General features: G+C 30.3%; 1 protein-coding gene across 1 annotated transcript in view; it reads left to right on the top strand.

Moving 5' to 3' along the window:
• The first annotated feature begins 353 nt into the window (after nucleotides 1–353).
• The window catches only part of LOC122852019 (sonic hedgehog protein A), a 43,527-nt gene continuing 21,625 nt past the window's right edge, over nucleotides 354–22,255 (top strand). The window contains exon 1 of the mRNA XM_044151569.1: nucleotides 354–1,364. Within this exon, the coding sequence (XP_044007504.1) occupies nucleotides 927–1,364 (438 nt within the window). The 5' untranslated portion in view covers nucleotides 354–926. The remainder of the gene's footprint in view (nucleotides 1,365–22,255) is intronic.

The following is a 22,255-nucleotide window of genomic DNA, read 5'->3' as shown; positions in this document are numbered from 1 at the left end:
TTATCTTGGGATGGTTGAATTACTTTTACTACTTGTACATAGGAAATCATTTTTCATCTTATTTACCCATCGAAATTGAGAATAAGCAAAGTTAATGAAAGACGAAAAAAAAGTAAAGAGAATCAAGCAAACTCTCTAGCAAGAAAAATTGACCATAGAATTAAAAAAAAAATAACAACAATAGGATATTTTCATTTTTCTTTCAATATCTGTCCTTGTTTTTCTCGTTTGAAACAAGAATACGCCACACCTTCGGCCAATCACATGCCACCATTGGGATAATCATCTCGACTTTAAGCAGAGAAGTATCTGAGCAGCGGGGGAAATACACCCGAGATTAATCGTATTCAGCCGGAGGGAGTACGATGCGGATGATCGAAGAAGGGGAAGACCCGATCTTTAGGCCCAGCCTGGTCCTCAATACTTCTCACCAACCCGTGAGTCGTTTCTTCCACAATAACGTCGCCACGAAAGTGCTAAAAAAAAGTAAAATCGTTCAGTTTTAGAGTGCATTACAAGTTCTCGCAAAGTACGTCAGATTTATACGAGTGGTTGTATTATTGCATGAATGAAAAGTATACACAATATATGAAGATCTTCATAGTAATGTCTTTACATATAATCAGTATATAACTGGCTAAAAATTGGTTGTGCCAGTTTTTGGCGAATTATAAATTGTTCGTAGCTAAGACGTGATATGTGGTTTCAATTTTTTTCTATAACAGTGCGCATTTTTACGTGTCAAGATTTAAAAAAAGCTTAAGGTTATTTTAGTAATAAAAAATAATAAGTGAAGCTTCAGTTTTCAGTGATATTGTGGGGTGGGATGCCCTGGCTATGGTTAGTTGTGAGTGAGGTCAGTGGTACCAAGAGGTGGTGGTTTTCCCTTCGTGAAGTGGGACTGAAAAGTGCAAGCAAGTGATATTATGGTATACTTAAGAGACTCGGTGAGGTTTGTCTCATACCTCTATCGATCTAATCGTCACCATCATCGTCTTCGCAACCAGCTACAACACCCACATGAAGCTTATCAGTCAAGGATACGTACCAAACGACGATCATCATATAGAATTCTTTTCATTGTCTTATTGACGATTTGGCTGCCAGCATTAGAAATACCAGGAATACTTGCTTGTGGTCCTGGTAGAGGTGGTGGTCGGAGACCTATTTCGCGTAAACTTACACCACTTGTTTTCAAGCAGCATGTACCAAATGTCAGTGAAAACACATTGCCTGCTAGTGGCCTTGTCGAAGAACGAGTTTCAAGGCATGACACAAGATTTAGAGATTTGGTACCAAACTATAATGCTGATATTATTTTCAAAGATGAAGAAGGCACTGGTGCTGACAGGCTGATGACTCAGGTAATTTAAAAATTCCCTCCCACTGGCCTAGCTTTTCACCAGGCAGTTAACGTATTGAACCTTGCAACTCACTATACTCTGTAGAAATCTTCATGCTCAATTACTCAAGCGTTTGTACCATGCATTACCATGTATTAGATCAGCTTGCAATGCGTAAATTACATCTGCAAATCATACATGAGTTTGTGCACACCGTGAATTTAAAATCTATACTAGCAACTCAATATATCTGCACCTGTTAAGTGTAAGAATTTCAAACATTTACAAAATGAATGAAACCAAAAATTGATGATTAAAAAAAAAACAAACTTATCAAAGTTTTTGAAGTCGATATCAGTGATTTTGTGACAATACCGAAAGAATACTTTAATTATTTGAAATAAATTTTTGCCGTGAACGTATCTTTTGTTTTTTTTTTAAACTTCTTGTTCAACGCATGCATCGTGAGCATTATAGCTGTTATAAAAGTTTTCTAATATTAAAATGTTCTTACAATGCATAATGTTCATTCAAATTTTAAGCTTTTGAGCTTGTGTTGGCGTAAGCGCTTGTTAATGAAAAACAATTTGAAAAAATAATAGTATTTATATATCTCTGGATAAAAATTTTAGGTATGGAAAAAGTCTTGAAAAGTAAGACTCAGAGTTTTGAAATAAGACCAATAATGATGGTTGCCAAAATCACTACTTTTTCAGGACCGTTTAAAAGTATGGAAAAATAAGACTTTCGGAAATTACTTCTGAAAGGTACGGAACTTTAATACTTTTCCGGTACTTTTCAATATTCACAACGTATCTAGACAAAGTTTTCCAAACCAAAGTTAAATGCCTTGACAAAAAAACACTCGGTCCTGAATATCAGGAATTTTTCCAGACCTAAATTAAGAGCTTCAATCAAAGTAATATACTTTCGTTTTCAAATTCGTACGTTTTTAGGCCTTTTTCCATACTCTCAATACTTTTTCCATACTTTTTTAGGCCTCAAGACTTTTTCCGTACTTAAAATTTTTATCCCGGGATATACATGTATATAATTGTCGTGATTCTTAATTTTTTATTTATTTGTATGTAATAAAATAACGTCCTTGTTTTCATATTAACCTGATTCAAGTGTATTTTTTATTATGATATAGAGATTTGGAAAAAAAAAAATGTTTATATTAAGATTGTTTGTAAAAGTTCATAGTGCATCACTCGCCGGGAGAAAGCAAATATTTTTTTTTTTAAAACTTGAATAACTTTCAAAATCCGTGGCAAACATACTTTATTATTTTCAAATTATATTCGTTTTTTTCTTATCTACAATTTGATAGAAAAAAATAAGCTTTCGAGTAGACAACGAATCTACTATATGCTGTTCAAGAAACCCTATTCTCGTGTATAAAAGTTGCCAACTTTGACGTTCATAATCTAAAAAAAGCAGAGGAAAAAAAAATTGAAATAAATTGTCAACATAGATAATTATTTCATTTAAAAAATGAACCTAATCAAAAAAAAATCAAGTAGAAACTCAAATATTTACAAACAACCTTAATACGAAACGTCAATGATTTTTATGGTTTCTAAAAATTTTTGAAAAATCTTCACAATTCGTGAAATCTTGAAGGATTCCTTCTTTTAAGAAATCATAGAAATCATGATGTAAAAGATTCCTCTGAGAAATTTTTCGTTCTCTCAAAATACGAGTGAATAGCCTCTCGTAACAAGTCTTAATTATTTGATCTTCTTCACGTATATATTTAAAATGCTTATATTTACAATATGAACAATACTGAGTGACTATTTTATTGAAAATTAGATTATAAATTCCAAAGGTATCTTTTTAGTGAAAAAAGTAATATAATAGCAGAAAAATTAGAGTTTAAGTTTCTGTAAAGTGATCTCAGTGACCACTTCCTCCCTCTTGAAATTCAGGGATCAGGTAACCAGGTTTGAGGTCGACAATGACCGACGTGGGAAAGAATTGAACATAAAAGTTCATTCTGGTATAACCACATACCAATTCGACTTCAAACAAATTCAATCTTTTACCAATTTCGAATTTCAGGTTTAAACATCGATATTACAATATCCAAAAATATTCGATGAATTTTGCTTCATGCCAACAACTTACGGACTTAATTTTTTTTGTTCAAGCAATCCGTCAAAAAATTACAGATGTTACGAAACGTAACGAGATGAAAACTAGTTTTACTCATTCTACCTAGCAATATACCAATACCCCACCAATGTTCAAATTTTTATGAAAATAAAATATTTTGTAATCAATATTATATTATTATTATAGTACTTATAGACAGTGCAGCTATTTTACTTGATTCTGACATGGTTTTTTATTACATATAAAATCAATTTGAGCCATATTTGTTGATTAGATTAAAGGAATCACAAAAAACAATTATATTTTCAAATCGTGTCAAAGTTGGTAGAGGTCAGGGTTGAAGTGTTTTTAATTATTAGGGGATGCACCATATGCATTATTAAGATCATCTCCAAGTTTTATATTCATAGTGACAACATTTATTGGGCTCAATAAAAGAATATTTCCGAATAGTAACGTTTTATCACTGACATTACATAAAAGTATAAGCCTTCTGTATGGATGTATTTCCATCTGGAGGAAGATGTTTGTATATATATATATATGTATAAAGAGCCTTCAAATTTAAAATATTAAGATGCGACGTGACTTACATATTATATATTATATTAGATTTAGCGAGCATCAATATCAGGAAAAAAGAAGCGAATAATTACCATTTTTTATATTTTCTTCTCAATTGATAAAAAATATAAGGAAATGTTTTTGACCTTAAAGAATATCACCGTGAAGTCGAAAAAATTTTTCTCACCCATAATAAGAAATTATTTAAGAAAATGAGTATCACTCCATGTGAACATCTACGCATGATCAGAGTAATAAAACATACTGATACAATTAGAGTAATAACCTGATACTATCTGTGAGTGACCTGTGGGCGTGTTCGACCACTTCCAGAGGCAACATGGACGGTTGGAAGGCTATTTGAATTCATGGAGCAACATAGGGCTTTGTTCATAGAAAATATTGAGTATTCATATGAAAAAAAAAACAACAAAATTTTCCACTGTACTGAAACGTCTATATAGTTCTGTGGAAACGCAGAAAAAGAAATTTTATTTAATATTCACTTCACAGCGCAAAAAAAATCTATCACCATATCATTCTTATTTATTTTTTTCTTTAATACAACAGTTTGGGTGTATTATATAAAAAAATTGTTATATAAAAATAATGTTATACAAGTAACTGCTTCAGCCAATACACTTCTCTGAAACTAGCACATGTAACTATACATAACAAGTTTGGATGATTACTACAATTTTATTTCGAAATCTGTTAGATTTGTCATTATTTATTCATGTAATAAATTGAGCACAATTTATAATATGGAATTTACAATAAATTGATATCGTTATAAAATACTTAAAATTTTCTAATTAAAAAGAAAGCAATTTTTTTCGAAGTCTTTTTTTTACAAACTTAGTTTTTTTTTAATCAAAATAAAAAATTTGTGATTTTTTATTAAATAATGCTTGGGTCTGGTGTTTCAAGACTTATTCAGTATTTACGGCGTCTCTAGACAAGAGTCTTCAATTGAAGTATATTTTTCCAGACCAACATAAAATGTCTTAAAAAAAAAAAAAAACTGTGTCCTGAAAATCAGTACTTTTTCAATTTCCAGACCGACATAGAGAGTTTCAACCGAAATAATACTTTGGTACAAAAGACCTCTTTCAATACTTTTTTAGGCCTCAAGACTTTTTCCATACTTGAAATTTTTATCTCGGGACACTTATGTATTTCTCTGATTGTATCATGATGGTATTGCGTTGCCACCACTGACGGGCCCATAGTTTACTTGCTCGATAATGTATTCAAAAAATGGCGGACTTGAAAAACTAATGTATTATTTTCTGATATACGATCTGTGTAATATGTAATATATAAAATATCCATACAGCACATAGATTTTTGGTGCAATACCTGTGCCCCGCTCATAAACGTACAAATAAGAATTCCACATTTGCTTCATTCATCTATCGACATCTGTCGTTCTTTCATACTATCAAGAGTCGAAAGTCCTCTTCCTGGCTTTAAGTCACCTCCAATCTCACAGAAGGAAAAATTGGTTTCGATTTGTTATGGTAGAAACAACAATTGTTCCACATAATCAATTTCACTAAGCGTGAACCACTGAACAACGGTGCTATAGGTTTCGTTTTTCTTTCCTTGTTTATTTTTTCTTCTAAAAGAAGAATAAAAGTGATATTTCGAAGGAGGTTCGTATGCAGAAAGAAAATAGAAAAAAAATAACAATACAGACAAACCAAAAATTTTTTTTCTTTATTCAAACTTGCCTTAACACGTTTTCGTATGCTTGTTGTCCTAGTGACCCCCACGGTTAAATCGGCACAACAAAACCGTCAGAACACTGTGAAAATTTATTCGAAAAGAATGTGTGACTAATCGGCTGTGAATATTTTAAATTTATTCTTTCTCTTGTCATGATGGAAATCCTTGGTAGCATTTATCAAATGCAAAGTGACTATTGCTTCAAATTTTTTCATATAGCTTAATATTGCAAATACCTAACAATATTCGAGTTAAAATTTTCGGATAAGAAAGAAATGTTCTTTTTTGAAGCAAATATTTGAACATTTACTTTCATATTAACTATTTATTAATAAAATAATATATAATTTATAATATTTGCAAATGTCAGAGCACCAGTATTATAGCCTCACCTTAATACTCTTATATCTTAACGAAGTAAGTTTGTAACATCAAACAATAAGATCTATATAATAAATGAATAAAAATATTTTTTTCTAGTTATCTATTAGATAAATATCCTTCAATTACACGTATTTATATAGTAGACTATTATTGCTATTGAAGTCAATATTTCACGTGAGGACTGAAAAAAATACAATTGTTATGCTTTTATCATATTAAAATTATAGCAATCGTACTTTATTTGATGGAAAAAATATATATTTTTCGATTAGTACTATACTGAGATTATCACGGAAATAAAATCAATTTTTCAATAGAATTTTGATATAGATATCAAGAGAGTAATGAAGTATGACTTATAACACGAATCGCTAAAAGTAAGAAAGTACCTTTTTTTTTTTTTTTAAATGGTAAGAATAGATAAATTTCATTGTTGAAAAGAGTTAAAGTTATTTACACGGAGAAAAATTTACATTTTTTTTTAATATAATACCATAGCAATTTTTGCGTTGTGTTACAGTAAGCTGGAACCATAAGAGCATCATATTAAATTTTGAGACAGGCCATAGCAATTTTCATTGAAAAACGCCACTTATTGGCCGTACGACCTTTCGCGATGTACCATAGTAATTCTTGCGATGGGCAAACGCAAAATTTATTATGTTTATAAACGCTCGTAAAAAAATATTGTAAAAAAACATTTTCAAGCCTAGGATTTGAACCCCATATCATCGGGATGCAAATCCTACGAGTTATCCGCTGCGCCACAACAACGTATCTGTAAGGAAAATATTATTTGTTTTACATTAACAATTTGAAAATAAGCAAAGTCACGCCTGCGCAGTCGACTAAAAAGTGGGGGCAGTTGACATTTCTGAGTCCTTCATCAATTTTGCTATGGCCCATTGTAATTTTAAATATGTTGCTTTGTATTTGTTAGTGACACCTACAGGAAATCCAAGAAAGTTATTAAAATTACTATGGTACATTGTAAATTTTCAGAGGATCATTTTAATCTTGTCCATAACAACAAAGTAAAATTTAGAAATAAACAAAGCAAAAAAAGAAAAAAATATTTTTTGCTATGGTGCAATGTAATTTTTAGACTGGATTATTTTAAATTTTAAATTTGGTTTCTGTAAAAATTTCTTTATGCGTTGTAATTTTTTCATCGGGGAATAGCAAAAAAAAACATGACAAAATCGCTATGGTACATTTTAATTTTTCAAGACTACAATTGTTTTTTTTCGTTGAAATGACAGTAAATTTTTTAATAATCATAATATGGTTCTATGGTAATGTGGCACCATAGTAATATTGAGTGAAAATTTTTCTCCGTGTATCTATTTGAGATATTTTGAATTTTTTGTATCCTTATTCCATCTTTATGAGTCCCATTAGAGAGGTGTTTCAATTCTATTTTAATTTTTCTTTCAAAGGACATGACACGATTTTCTCTGCAATGACTCGCTAACAAATGTGATTGTCTCTATATATAGATTGTTTCTAATTTCTTGTTTCTAATTGATTGTTTCTAATTTCTTTACCTACTCTAGAAAACCCTGAATGTGAATACGAACTTAATAATGGATATTATTTTATGGTTCAAACCGCAAAAACCGCTTTTTTTATCAGTCAAATATAAAAACTATGAGCCCCGCAAAAATGCAAGACGTAGTAGGATGTTACCTGAAATTGTAAGCAGAAGTTTCTGTTTACCTATTGACTCAAACAAAGTCCTTTATTCGACATCCCAAAGAATTCTCTTATTCTATTTTATTTTTTTAAGTGTATGTATGTATAGTGTAGAGTTGAAATCTTAAGTTCACGAGAAACCAAAATTCTTCGCTTGCGCAGCGATTAGGCATGCTGCTTTTAGAAGCGTACACGTCCAGACTACCATGCGACATGGCTGTAGGTAAACAGAAGGAACTTTTATTTCATCCATTTTTCACCGTCTTTTTCTTTGAATAACTTTCAAGACTTCCTGCTGTGAAGCCTCAGCTGAAGGCTCCGTAGCTGAGATATAGTAGAGTGTACTTCTTGTCTATTGATTTTTGATGGACCACCCTAAATATTTGTGTTCACCGATTAGTTACATGCTTCGATCCTAGATCAACGTCGAGCCGATTAGCTACGTCCTGTCCCTGATGAGCATCAATCGTAAAATTTTCTAACACACATATTTCCTCTATGAATTTCGAGAAAATAAAAAATTAATGGTTGAATAGTAAGACGAATTATATTTGGCAGAACCATATTTTGGTATACTATATCCATAGAAAATTGAATTTTATATATATTGTATATTGCATGTTTATAGTCATATATAAATCTAGTTTCTTATTGAATGTTCAAACTATAATTGATCATTTTCATTCATTTTTTATAAAAAAAAGCGAAAAGCAGGTCAACTTATGATTATATATTTATATATATATATATATACTCTAAAATAAATAACTATATCACCGCAGTACACTGTGAAAAAAAATTTCTGTTGAATGCATATCTTAGCCCGCGTGGCCACCGCAAGATTATGATTTGGTTGTGATTTTTATAAACTTAAAGCACACGTTGGCTACGATAGAATAAATTTGCAAAGTCTTGTAATAAAGAACGAAATATTAGATGTTTAAATATAAATTTATAAATTCGTTAAATTAAATATTATTTCCAGTGTAAATTTTTTTTAGTATTATAAAATTCAATAAAACAAACAATTTTTACTTTGATATAAATATACAATAAAACAAATTTAACGTTAACAAATCATTAAACTCAACAATGATAATAATTTATGATTCTAAAATAAATTATGCCTAAAAAAAATTTACTCTGGAAATAATATTTAATTAAACAAATTTATAAATTTATATTTAAACATCTAACATTTCGTTCTTTATTACAAGACTTTGCAAATTTATTCTATCGTAGCCAACGTGTGCTTTAAGTTTATAAAAATCAAAACCAAATCGTAATCTTGCGGTGGCCACGCGGGCTAAGGTATGCGTCTAGAAATTATAAGATAGTAGGTTCGGATTACGGTTAAAACAAACAAAATAGATTTAGGTTTTCGGATAGGTAGTAGGATAAACAATTACGATAAAAATAAACAATTAGGTCAAAGAGTAATTAACAATAAAAAATATATTTTTTTTTTTTTTTATTAAAAAATTTTTAAAATATCTTTTTACGTCTTGAGTTATACTATTATTGCTTTTAATTTGGAAAATAAAGCCTTGAAAAAAAAAAAAATTAAGTTTTGATTCAAGGCAATATGTATCCATGAAAAAAAAATGTTATTATTTTCACACAGGAATATTATTGCATATAAGAAGACAAATTGTATATAAAATTGAGGGACTTTATTTATAAACCAAGGCGTACAAGTATTTACAGCAAAACAAAAAAGAGTCTAAAATTTAGGCAATTTTGTTTTAAATTAAACCAAATCTGCTATTAGGCAAGACATAATATTGTCTAAAATTTAGACATTTTTGTTGTTAAGGAAACGAAATCTGTTATCAAGCAAGACGACAATGTCTAAAATTTAGACATTTTTGTAATTAATAAAACCAAACGTATTACAAAGCAAGACGACAGTGTCTAGAATATAGACACTTTTGTTTTTTGAAAAACAAAATCTGTTACAAAGCAAGACGACAATGTCTAGAATTTAGCCATTTTTGTAATTCATAGAACCAAACTTGTTACAAAGCAAGACGACAGTGTCTAGAATTTAGACACTTTTGTTTTTTAAGAAACAAAATCTGTTACTAAGAAAGACGACAATGTCTAGAATTTAGCCATTTTCGTAATTAATAAAACCGAACGTGTTACAAAGCAAGACGACAGTGTCTAAAATTTAGACACTCTTGTTTTTAAGGGAACTAAATCTCTTATAAAACAATGTCTAAATTCTAGACACTGTTACGCGTCTCGCACTTTTGTTTTTTAAGTAACAAAATCTGTTACAAAGCAAGACGACCGTGTCTAGATTTTAGACATTTTTGTAATCAATAAAACCAAACTTGTTACGAAGCAAGACGAAAGTGTTTAAAATTTAGATATTTTCGATTTTTTTCAAGACAATTATATTTATTGAATAAGAAAAAAAAATATTAATTTAATTCCTCCGATAGTTTTAAATGGAGGATATACGTGGTTTAAAATAAATCTTTTTAGACTGTATTTGATGTTTCTAATACTTGAATCGAGATTCATTTTTTCTTTCAACCAAACTGTTTTTTACTTCTGTTAAATGTCTTTATTTCGTAGACAAAAATTTCTATCCAACAGAATTTTTTGTCTTAATTTCGACAAAAAATTGTAACAGTGTGGTTTGCCGAAAAAAAAACTGAAAAACGGCGCAATGAATAACTCGACACGAAATCAAAATAAAGACTTCGTATTAGACTCATATTATGCGCCTATTATCTATTTCTCTATGAAAAAAAAACAAATAGAAAAAAAATTCAAAGAACTAATTTCTTAATATTGTGAAAGATACGGAGTTATCCTAACTTTAGGGATGAGTCTTCGTTCTTTTACCATCCGCAATCGCAGTGTTTGATAAGAACACGATATGCAGCAGTCCCATTGTAGATAAAATTACGCTGATAGGTAAAAATACGGAAAAAATTCTAACATGGTTATAGCGAGGATGGGAGGGGGGTGATTTTTGCAATTTTTTCGCGTTGAAAATCTTTTCAATTCCAACAATCTATTTTCAACGTAAAAAACCGCAGAAGTGACCTTTTAATTCTATCATTGAAATTTTTCCGTATATTTTTATCTACTTTGGAACTGCGGCAAATCCTATATATGAATCAAGCTACATTGAAAAAAAAGTTTGCGTGTTGCGAGTACGCGCGGGGAAGTGAAACTTCTTTCGGAGTAGTTTCATGTGAGTACATGCAAGAGAGAGTTCTCTATATAATTCTCCCCTCTTTATCCGCTTGTGACATAGCTTGTGACATAGCGTGTGATGGAGTGTGTAACGCTCAGCGTAACGCTAGTGGGGCCTCGAATTTTGTCGCTACCTTCCAGAAAGAAGTTTCACTTCAAATAAAATTCCTCCGGAGAAGAAATTTTGTTCTTGAAAAAAAAAAGCATTTAAAGTATGAAAGAAAAGTTTTGGTTTAAACTAAAAAGTTCTTCTTTCAAAAAAAAAAAAATTTCTTAAATTGTATAAACGTTATCTTGGTCAGACCAAATGTTCATAATTTGAAAAATAAATTTCTTAGGTTATGAAAAACTATATCTTGGTTCATGAACAAATGTTCCTTTTTCCAAGAAATACGCATCTTGGATTATGACAAATATGTTATGGTTCAAGATCACGCGTTCCTCTTTTTAGAATTTCGCTTCTTGGATTATAAAAGAAATGTCATAGTCCAAGACGACGTGTTCCCCTTTCTAGAACTACGCTGCTTGGATTATGAAAAAAATGTTATCATTCAAGACTAAAGTGTTACAATTTAAATCAATTTTTTTTCGATTCAATATTTATTTTTTCATGAATCAAATCTATATACGGCTTAATTCAAGAAAAATTTGTTATTGGCCAAGAATTTTTTTTTTTCATTAATGAATTATTTTTCTTGAATAATTAAAAAATTTAAAGAAACAAAAAATTAATAAAAAGAAATTTTCCAACGTAATTAATTTAAAGTGTTTATTATTTTCAATAATATTTTTTTAAATCTTTTTTTTGCCTGCCTAACCGAGTATTCGAACTCATGCCCCTAAACTCTAACCAATTCTAAGCCTATGCCTCAACCCACGTAGCCACGAGCGCGATATGAATGAGCGAAGTTTTTTTATCTACTTGAAGAAACGAGGTCTTTTATTCTAGGAAAATATTTAGAATTTTTTAAGTGTATGATTGTCAAAACTAAAGTTAAAAAATAAATTGCTTGCTTTTTTTTTCTTGCAAATAAATTTAAAAATAAATAAAATATACACCAAACATTTTTTGGGAAAAAAAAATATTAATTATATTAATTAGTTGATTTAATCACGTCCCAGGTATTATTAAGACTGTATGGCTTTTTTTTTTTTTAATTCAAAATATAAGTATATTTTACATAATGATTAAATTAACTGATCCTATTTTCAAGAAGCTTTTTTTTTTGGCAATCGCAATTTTTTTTTTCAGTGTATTAGTTATTCTTCTGATATATCTTGACTATGTCAATGATTATTAAACATGTCTCCATAGAAAAGACCAGTAGCACGCTCTAGTGTAAGTGCATACTGCTTACTTTATTATCAACATATTAAATGGTTATTGTTAGATAATATATACAAAAGGTTCGAATATGAGTTAGTAGTCGGAGATATACATTTCAATTACACAGTATATAGATAAGCTATTTCATAAGCCCACTATGAAAGTTAAAAAAAACTATCTCTGACCTATGTTACAATAGATCCCAGGTAGAAATAAGTCTTGGAATTCGACACTAAACCTCGTTTCAACGTCGAAGACCAAGCTCGATTCTATGTAGAAATGTTACACTATTCGACGTCGAAACGAGGTTGAGCGGAGGTTGAAACGAGACAGAAAATAAAAGATACAAACAAAGACTTAGATAATAGATATTATACTGAAAAATCAATAGTCATTTCAACTTATGAAATTAATTGCGTAAATTTTATTTGTTGAATAAATGAAAATGTCTAAGGACAAGCCGTAGCTTAGGAAAAGATGTAGCTAAGGAATTAATGTAGTCAAAGAAATTGTCTGATGAGCAACGATAGTTCCTCAGCTACATTTTTTTCGTAGCTACTGCTTTTCCTCGACATTCTTATTTTTTAATAATAAATTACATGTAGCTAAGGAAAAGATGGATCTAAGGAATTAATGTGTCCAGAAAATTATGTTTTTAGAAGCATTAATTCCTTAGCAAGATCTTTTTCTTAGCTACTGCTTGTCCTTGGTATTTTTGATTTATTTAATAGATAAAGTACATGTAATTTATTTTTAAACAATCAAAATGTCCAAGGACAAGCCGTAGCTAAGAAAAAGATGTAGCTAAGGTATTCCAGTGGCCAGAAAAATTATGTTCTGAGCAATATTTATTCCTTAGCTGCATTTTTTCCTTAGCTACCGCTTTTTCTTGGACATTTTCATTTTCTAAAAATAAAACTACATGTTTTTAATTTATTCAACGAATAAAAAATAGCAAGTACAAATGGTAGCTACAGAAAAGATGTAGCTGAGAAATGAATATTGCTTGATTATAACATAAATTTTCTGGCCACCGTGATTCCTTAGCTACGTCTCTTTCTTAGCTACTGCTTGTCCTTGGTATTTTTTATTTATCTAATGAATAAAATACATAAAGTTTTAATTTGAGAGAATAAAGATGTCCGAGAAAATGCAGGAGCTAAGGAAAAGATGTAGCTAAGGAATTAATAGTGCTTAGAACATAATTTTTCTGGCCACCGTAATTCCTTAGCTACATTTTTCCCTTAGCTACTGCTTTTCCTTGGACATTTATAATTTTTAGAAATAAAATTACATGTATTATATTTATTAAATAAATGAAAAATACCAAAAACAAGCAGTAGCTAAGGAATTAATGTTGCTTAAAACCTAATTCGTCCGGCCACATGAATCCCTTAGCCACATCTTTTCCTTAGCGACTGATTTTTCTTGGACTTTTTTATTTTTGAAAAATAAAATCACATGTATTTTATCTATGAAATAAATTAAAAATACCAAGAACAAGCAGTAGCTAAGGAAAAGATGTAGCTAAAGAAAAGATGGTGCTAAGGAATGAATGTCGCTTACTACATAATTTCTTTGCTACATTTATTCCTTAGCTACATATTTTCCTTAGTTACTGCTTGTCCTTGGACATTTTTATTTATTGAACGAATAAAATTAACGCAATTCATTTTTATAAGTTGATTCGAGGAATCACTAATTAATTAATTCCATATTTACTATAATAATCATAATAGAAATAATAATAATAATAATTTAATATTATAATTACTAATAAATATAATAATCAATTTAATAATTTTTTACGTTTTTTATTTTGTAACTCGATTTAGCCTCGATTTAACCTCGTTTCGACGTCGAATAACGTTAACTTTCAATGTCGAATAACGTTACTTTTCGAAGTTGAAATGAGCTTGAATCAAGGTTGAATCGTGTTAGAAAATGAAATACAAAAAAAGCTAATAAATTTGCTATTATTATATTCTAAATTCCAACAGAAAAGTTATCAATGCTCACTGCTAAAATACATATTTTTTTCCGTAACGATTGTTTACTGAGTACGAAAAATCCGGACTTTTTCATAGTTCCATACGTATATATACGCTATGCCATTGAGATATGGGAAAGGTATGGGATTTTTTTTTTTTTCCACGACCTAAAAATAGCATGTGATATAGTATTTCCGTGTTCATACCTGACCGGCCGAAATTATTTTTGTTTCATTTTATCATTTTTTAAAGTGATGTAATAGTTTATTATAAAGAAGAAAACAGATGCAAATATGGACTTGGAAGACACAATTACAACTTGAATATAAAATGTGCATCGGAAAAAAAAAAGAATAATTTTCCAACAACGAGGCTGTTGAGAAAGAAAATGAGTCAATTATTATTGTCCAAGACAATCCAGTTTAGTCATTCCAGCTTTTTTTTTCGTTTGTAATTATGTATTACATACCTGCAAGTGGTGAACCATCAAAAATCAATAAAAGTCATTTTTAATGACCTAACGAATTTTAAGGAACATATGAGATGTTTTTAATTGATGATAAACAAAAAGAAATTCAATAAGTAATAAAAGTTCTATGCATTAGAACATAAATTATTGACATTAAAAATCAACTACCGTACTGGAAAGTTACAGTATTACATGTAATACTTGAATTTCACTGTACATTTTTTCAATAACATGAAACTTCATGCGCATTTCTAGTACGTTATGCACTATAATTCTAGTAAATTCCAATAAATTAATAAATTCCAAGTTTCGGCACTGTTATTTTCAATCATGTACTGTTCTATAAATTGATAATAATATTTGATTTGAATTATTTTCTTCTCAACTTGGAGGCCTGGAATGTTGGATCATAAAACAGAGGCATTGAGCGGTTTTAAACGTTACATTTGTTATGTGTCATATTTCATTCAGTACACAAAGAAAAGTTTTGAATAAACTGAACAGTCCAGGTTCGGTAAAAAGTACTAAAGTCCTCCAGTAAAATGTGACAGTAATGCCGAGACTGGTCGCGTGTGTAGAATTTTTACTACAGTGTAATGGTAAAAAATATCATTAGATAATTATAAAATGGACGACTGACGGAACGAATCATTAAATCGTAATGTAATTTCAAATCTCCCTACAGTTTATCCTGTTGAATATAGATATGAGGTGAAACGAAGTTTACCGTTGCAAATTGAATTTCAAACAAATAAGTGGACTGACTTTTTCTCATTTTTCAAATAGTTTTTAAGTTATGAGCATGTGAATGTAAGAAAAGAAAATTTCTTCGTTTATAATTTACTTTTCATTTTAAAATAATAATATGATTATTTCCAATAAAAATGCAGTGAAACACATGATAATGATAAAATAGTTTAATTTTGTTAAATCAATGAACACGTTACATTTTTATTTTTATGTCTAAAACTATGAGTTCTTATTTAATTTTTTTTGTTTTTTATTTTGATTAATTATTACTGTAGTGTAGTAAGAAATTTTAGCCAATCCTGGTGGCCTCCCCACGTAACTACTAGTTTTTACTGTAAATTATACATATGTATCTGTTACGTATAATTTTCTTCAAATAGATAGTTTTTTATCGTACTTATTGGATCAAGTAGCTCTATGTGTACGCATATAAAGGAAAAAATTGTAAAAAAATCACAGGCTGAATTAAAAATCGAAATAAATACTACACTGCGAAAAAATTTTAACTAAGAATTACAAACGCAGAAGGAAAAATTACAAAACAAATAATAAGAACTGTGTCGCTAACAGTTCCTGACGTCATTTGTAAGACTTATCCGTATATTGATAAATAATTTTTACTATAAGGTTATGTAATTTTATTGCAATTTTTCTTGAAAAAAAGACTAAATTTTACTATATTTACTAAGAAATTTTAGTAGACTGAGAATATACCAACTATTGGTACTAAAATTTACTATATTTTATTGTAAATTTTATTCAAAAGTTTGACATTTTTCACGGGTAAGTTCGGTAGTTCAATTGTGCTAAATTCACGGAGAATAGCAATTATTTCCTGGCAACATTTTTTTTTCTCTTTACACGCTCAAAACTCGAAAACTAATTGCCAAAAAAAAAAACGGCTGTACCCAAATTCAGCCCCGTGGCACCCCGTGGTGCCCCCCATGGCGGCTCATCGTGGATTATTAGCCTTTCTACTATCCGTATTTCCCATTGCCTTCATCTTGTTTTGGCTAGTTTTGCCAAGTTTCAAAATACGGGACTTAGTTTTTTTTCGTGAAAAGTTTTTAAAAAATATAGCTAAGGGAAAAACTAAGCTGGTAAAATTATGTAGATATTGTGTGTCTGGCTATAATTGAAGCTAAGTAAAAAATCTAGCTAAGTCCAAAATCTAGCTAAGGAAAAGATGTGGCTAAGGAAAAAATTAAGCTGGTAAAATTATGCAGATATTGTGTGTTTGGCTATAACTAAAACTAAGTAAAAAATCTGGCTAAGGGAAAACTTAAGCTGATGGTAAAATTATGTAAATATTGTGTGTTTGGCTATAATTGAAGCTCAGTAAAAAATCTAGCTAAGTAAAAAATGTAGCTGAGGAAAAAATTTTGCTGGTAAAATGATGTAGATATTGATTGTGTGGCTACAATTACAGCTAAGTAGAATAATGTAGATATCTAAGTTTTTTTATTTTTTAAGGGACTTAGTTTTTTTTTTGTAAAATTTCATTTTTTTTTCTAAGTCCATTATTTTGAATTTGGCAAAACTAGACGAAACTAGATGGAAACCAGAATAGATGATAAGTCACGTCCCTCACCATGGGAGTGCCACGGGGCTGAATTTGGATATTGCCAAAAAAACGTCAATCTCGATAAATTGTTTAGAATTAAATTACCAATAATAAACCTTGCTATACCCCATGTCTATCTGCAATAGATAACGATGTAGAGAGGCTTGAAATAACATAACAAATTTAGTCGGGTGGCCATATTGTGTGTCATTTTACTTCATTTTCTGTAAAATTTACTTATATATACTTATATATACACTAATACACTCACAACGAAAATTTACTGTACTAATCAACGCGATTCTAAAGAATACGAATTTGTACTCAATGTTATAGTATAATATCATCTCTCGCGGCCAGTCACAGAAATTAAATTAATATTACAAATCACCATAGTAATATTCAAACATGATCGTATTTTTTAGTTAAAATTTCTCGAAGTGTACGGGAAATTCAAGACGAGACGAGAAAGTGTTGCTTTTTACGAAAAACAATCGAGACGAAAAGCAATATTTTTCTCGTAGATAGAGACGAAACGAGACAAGAGAACACTTCGTTTTAGGCACATTCTCGTCTGGTCTCGTCTCGTTTTGCAGCATTACCCGAGTAGAAACTTGTTCAGGATAGCCTGAACACTGATCCAGGCCTGATCAGGATATCGTAAGGCTATCCCTATTCAAGTAACTCTATCACATCCTGATCAAGCCTGGATCAGGCACCTACATCTTTTCCTTAATAGGGATAGCCTGATCCAGTCCGGATCAGGACTTGATCAAGATAAAAGTATTAAATTTATTTAATTTTTAAATAATTTCATCTTGATCAAGTCCTGATCCGGACTGGATCAGGCTACCCCTATTAAAGATAGAGTAGGAATGGCCTGATCAAGATAGCATCAGGCTATCTGTATTTTATCCTTAATAGAGTAGCCTGATCCATTCTGGATCAAATCTTGATCAAGAAAAAATTATTGAATTTATTTTTTTTTTCAAATAATTTTTTCTTGATCAAGATTTGATCCGGAATGGATCAGGCTACCCTATTAAGGATAGAGTAAGGCTAGCTGGATCCAAAATGGATAAAGAAAAAAGTATCAAATTTGCGTCTTTGAATTTTACAAATTGCCTGGTCAGGAAGGCATCAGGCTATCTCTACTTTATCCTGAATAGAGGTACCCTGATCCATTCTGGATCAAGACTTGATCAAGAAAAATTATTGAATTTATTTTTTTTTTCAAGTAATTTTTTCTTGATCAAGATTTGATCCAGAATGGATCAGGCTACTTTATTAAGGATAGAGTAAGGCTAGCTGGATCCAAAATGGATGAAGAAACAAGTATCAAATTTGCGTCTTTGAATTTTCCAAATTGCCTGATCAGGATAGCATCAGGCTATCTGTATTTTATCCTTAATAGAGTAGCCTGATCCATTCTGGATCAAATCTTGATCAAGAAAAAATTATTGAATTTATTTTTTTTTTCAAGTAATTTTTTCTTGATCAAGATTTGATCCAGAATGGATCAGGCTACTCTAATGAAATAGTAAGGCTAGCTGGATCCAAAATGGATGAAGAAACAAGTATCAAATTTGCGTCTTTGAATTTTCCAAATTGCCTGATCAAGATAGCATCAGGCTATCTGTATTTTATCCTTAATAGAGTAGCCTGATCCATTCTGGATCAAATCTTGATCAAGAAAAAATTATTGAATTTATTTTTTTTTTTTTCTTGATCAAGATTTGATCCAGAATGGAAATACTAATAGAATAAGAAGTAAGGCTAGCTGGATCCAAAATGGATGAAGAAACAAGTATCAAATTTGCGTCTTTGAATTTTCCAAATTGCCTGATCAGGATAGCATCAGGCTATCTCTATTTCATCCTTAATAGAGTAGCCTGATCCATTCTGGATCAAATCTTGATCAAGAAAAAATTATTGAATTTATTTTTTTTTTCAAATAATTTTTTCTTGATCAAGATTTGATCCGGAATGGATCAGGCTACCCTATTAAGGATAGAGTAAGGCTAGCTGGATCCAAAATGGATAAAGAAAAAAGTATCAAATTTGCGTCTTTGAATTTTACAAATTGCCTGATCAGGATAGCATCAGGCTATCTCTATTTTATCCTTAATAGAGTAGCCTGATCCATTCTGGATCAAATCTTGATCAAGAAATTATTTATTTTTTTTTCAAATAATTTTTTCTTGATCCAGTCTTGTTCCAGAATGGATCAGGCTATCCCTATTAAGGATAAAATACAGATAGCCTGATGCTATCCTGATCAGGCAATTTGTAGAACCTATGAGGACCAAAAGTTAGTACGAATTATCGAATGCCTCAATGGCCGAGCGTGTCAAGTACTAGCGTTGTAATCCCGTGTCGAAGGGTTCGAACCCCGGTCGTAGCAATAATTAGTTAGGTAAATTATCAATTAGGTCAGTTTGTAATAATAAAGTTTATCTGTATTCTGTTAAGCGTTAGAATTCAAATTAAAAAAAAAATAAATTTGAAATTATTAATTTTTTTTTTTTTTTTTTTGAATAAATCATGTATCCTGATCCAGTTTTGATCCGGAATCTGGATCCATTATGGATCATGTATCTTTACCATTCTGGATCCGAACCTTACGAAAAAGCGTTACATCCTGATCAGGTTCGGATCCAGTATCTGGATCCATTATGGATCATGTATCTTTACTACAGCCTGATCAGGTATCCTGATCCATTCTGGATCCAAACCTTACGAAAAAACGTTACATCCTGATCAGGTTCGGATCCAGTATCTGGATCCAGATTGGATCATGTATCTTTACTACAGCCTGATCAGGTATCCTGATCCATTCTGGATCCAAACCTTACGAAAAAGCGTTACATCCTGATCAGGTTCGGATCCAGTATCTGGATCCAGATTGGATTTGAAATCAGGCAAGCCTGATCAGGGCTTGATCCGAACCTGACCTGAATTTCTACTCGGGTACTGATGGTTTAGTTATCACTCAGTTAAGCCCAGTAGGTTCGAGTCTTCTTTGAGTTATTTCGATACATGTAATTTTACATGACTATTTTTGTGATTTACTATCGTAAATTACAAAAATAGTTATGTAAAATTGGAAAATAATTTAGTAAAGAGAAACTTGAATTTCTACCATTTTTTTTTTAAACTTACGAAACTCGTGAATATAATATTTTTTCTCACAGTGCAGTCCCATGCATTAAGTTTCGTACTTGAAAATGACAGCACAGTACTGGAAATAATTTAAATAATGTAAAATTTAACATTTTTTGGATGTCACAATCGGTCTACACATTTTTTTTCAAATGTTAACTGTAACATTTTTTTTAGTGTTTGAATTCAACATAAAAAAAACGTTTAGAAACCAACATTTAAAAAATTGTAAACCGATTTTGACATCCGAAAAAAATGTTAAAATTTAACATTTTAAAAATGTCCGTTCTCTAAAAACATATATGCATGAATATTATCTTCATTCTTATAACAAAAAAAAACTGATCCAGATATAAAAAAATCAATAATTCAATATATCATTTAAATAAATTCCGGACTTGAACTAATATAATGTCTTTATAGTTAGATAATATCTGTTATATTTTTAATCATTTTTCGCTTTCTCTTAACTGCATAACTTTTCATATTGTCTGAGTGACAAGTTGTTCTTTTGTCATTTTTTCTTTTTAAAGCAGACTGCTATTGTAATATTGTTTCTTGATAAATGATGAAATAATTTAAGAATTTTTTTTTTTTATATTTATTCACTATAAACCAAATTTATTTTTAATCAAACAGAACTTTGAATTAAGTTTCCGGGAACGTTCTAAATCATAGATTAGGTATAGTACGAATCATGAATCAAACGGTACATCAACTGTTTTTATTAAATGAACATAATCTAAATATTGAAAAATAAAAAAGGGATCTAAATAACCGGACTGACAATTTTTTTTTAGCCATATATTTGTTTTACGATTTCGTTTATAACACGATTTTAGTTGGCGTCATTCACCGCAGTAAAGCAAGGTATGTAATATAATCCAAAGCTATACCTATAGTACAACTCGCAAGACCTAGCGGTCATCATTCACAATTGAAATTCGCACTTTTTTCTAAACTTTACGTTTTAAATATATTGATTTTATGTAGAGATGCCGCGATACGATACGATACGATAATTATTACGATACGAAAGATGATTGTCGTTATCGTATCGTCTAAAAATTCGACAAAAAATCGGATTATCGTATCATCATAGGCGTTGTCGTGTCGTATCGTGTATTATCGACATTATCGACGATAATTTTTTTGTTTGAGTATAATTTACAGGGAAATTTTATAATATTTTTGGCATACAAAAACATTATAAAAGCAGGAAGAATTATCTTAAGGACAATAAGTAAATTACATGAATTATCTAAGTAAAAATTATTATACTCAAAATTTATTATGTTTTAATTCATCGTTTAAAAGTTCATTGGCAAATATTAATATTAAAGAAAAACTTGATGCGAGACGGCAGTATTTGTCTCTCAAAATCGCCTCGCTATATAAGTTCCAACAGAAAGACGTTTTGGGGGTCCAAGTGTGCCTGAAGAACCTGACTGAAAGAGGCAACCGTACAGTTGTAGCTAAGAAAAAGACGAAAAAAATCATGAAAGACGTCTTTGTACAGAGACGAAATATGGTTTAAAAAAGATAATTCATGAATTTGCAAAACCTGATTTGTCTTTGTACACTGAAAAAATTTTGTACTGATCCCATGTAGCATTAACTGCCAATATTTGCCCAATCATGGCTTTTAATGAACTCGGGACCTCTGTGTAATATTCTAGAACGTATATTACGTAACTTACTTAACCATAGCAGATATCATAAAAATTGTGCATAAATTTATCTTTTTAAACATTCAATTACTGGTCTTACATCGACAGACGGTTTGTTTCTGAAACCATAGATTTAGACGATTTTTTTGAGACCAACATTTGGAGTGAATCTTCTCAGCAGTCTTGCTAGAAATGTATGTGAAGACCATTGAAAGACGGATGTCTCTTAATTAAAGGTGATTCAAAGCCTGACAACTAGTATAAATGT

Source organism: Aphidius gifuensis, linkage group LG3 (assembly GCF_014905175.1).
Source record: "Aphidius gifuensis isolate YNYX2018 linkage group LG3, ASM1490517v1, whole genome shotgun sequence".
In the NCBI taxonomy this organism is placed as follows: domain Eukaryota; kingdom Metazoa; phylum Arthropoda; class Insecta; order Hymenoptera; family Braconidae; genus Aphidius; species Aphidius gifuensis.
Note: the sequence above shows the minus strand (reverse complement) of the source record. Positions and strands in the feature narration are given on the sequence as shown.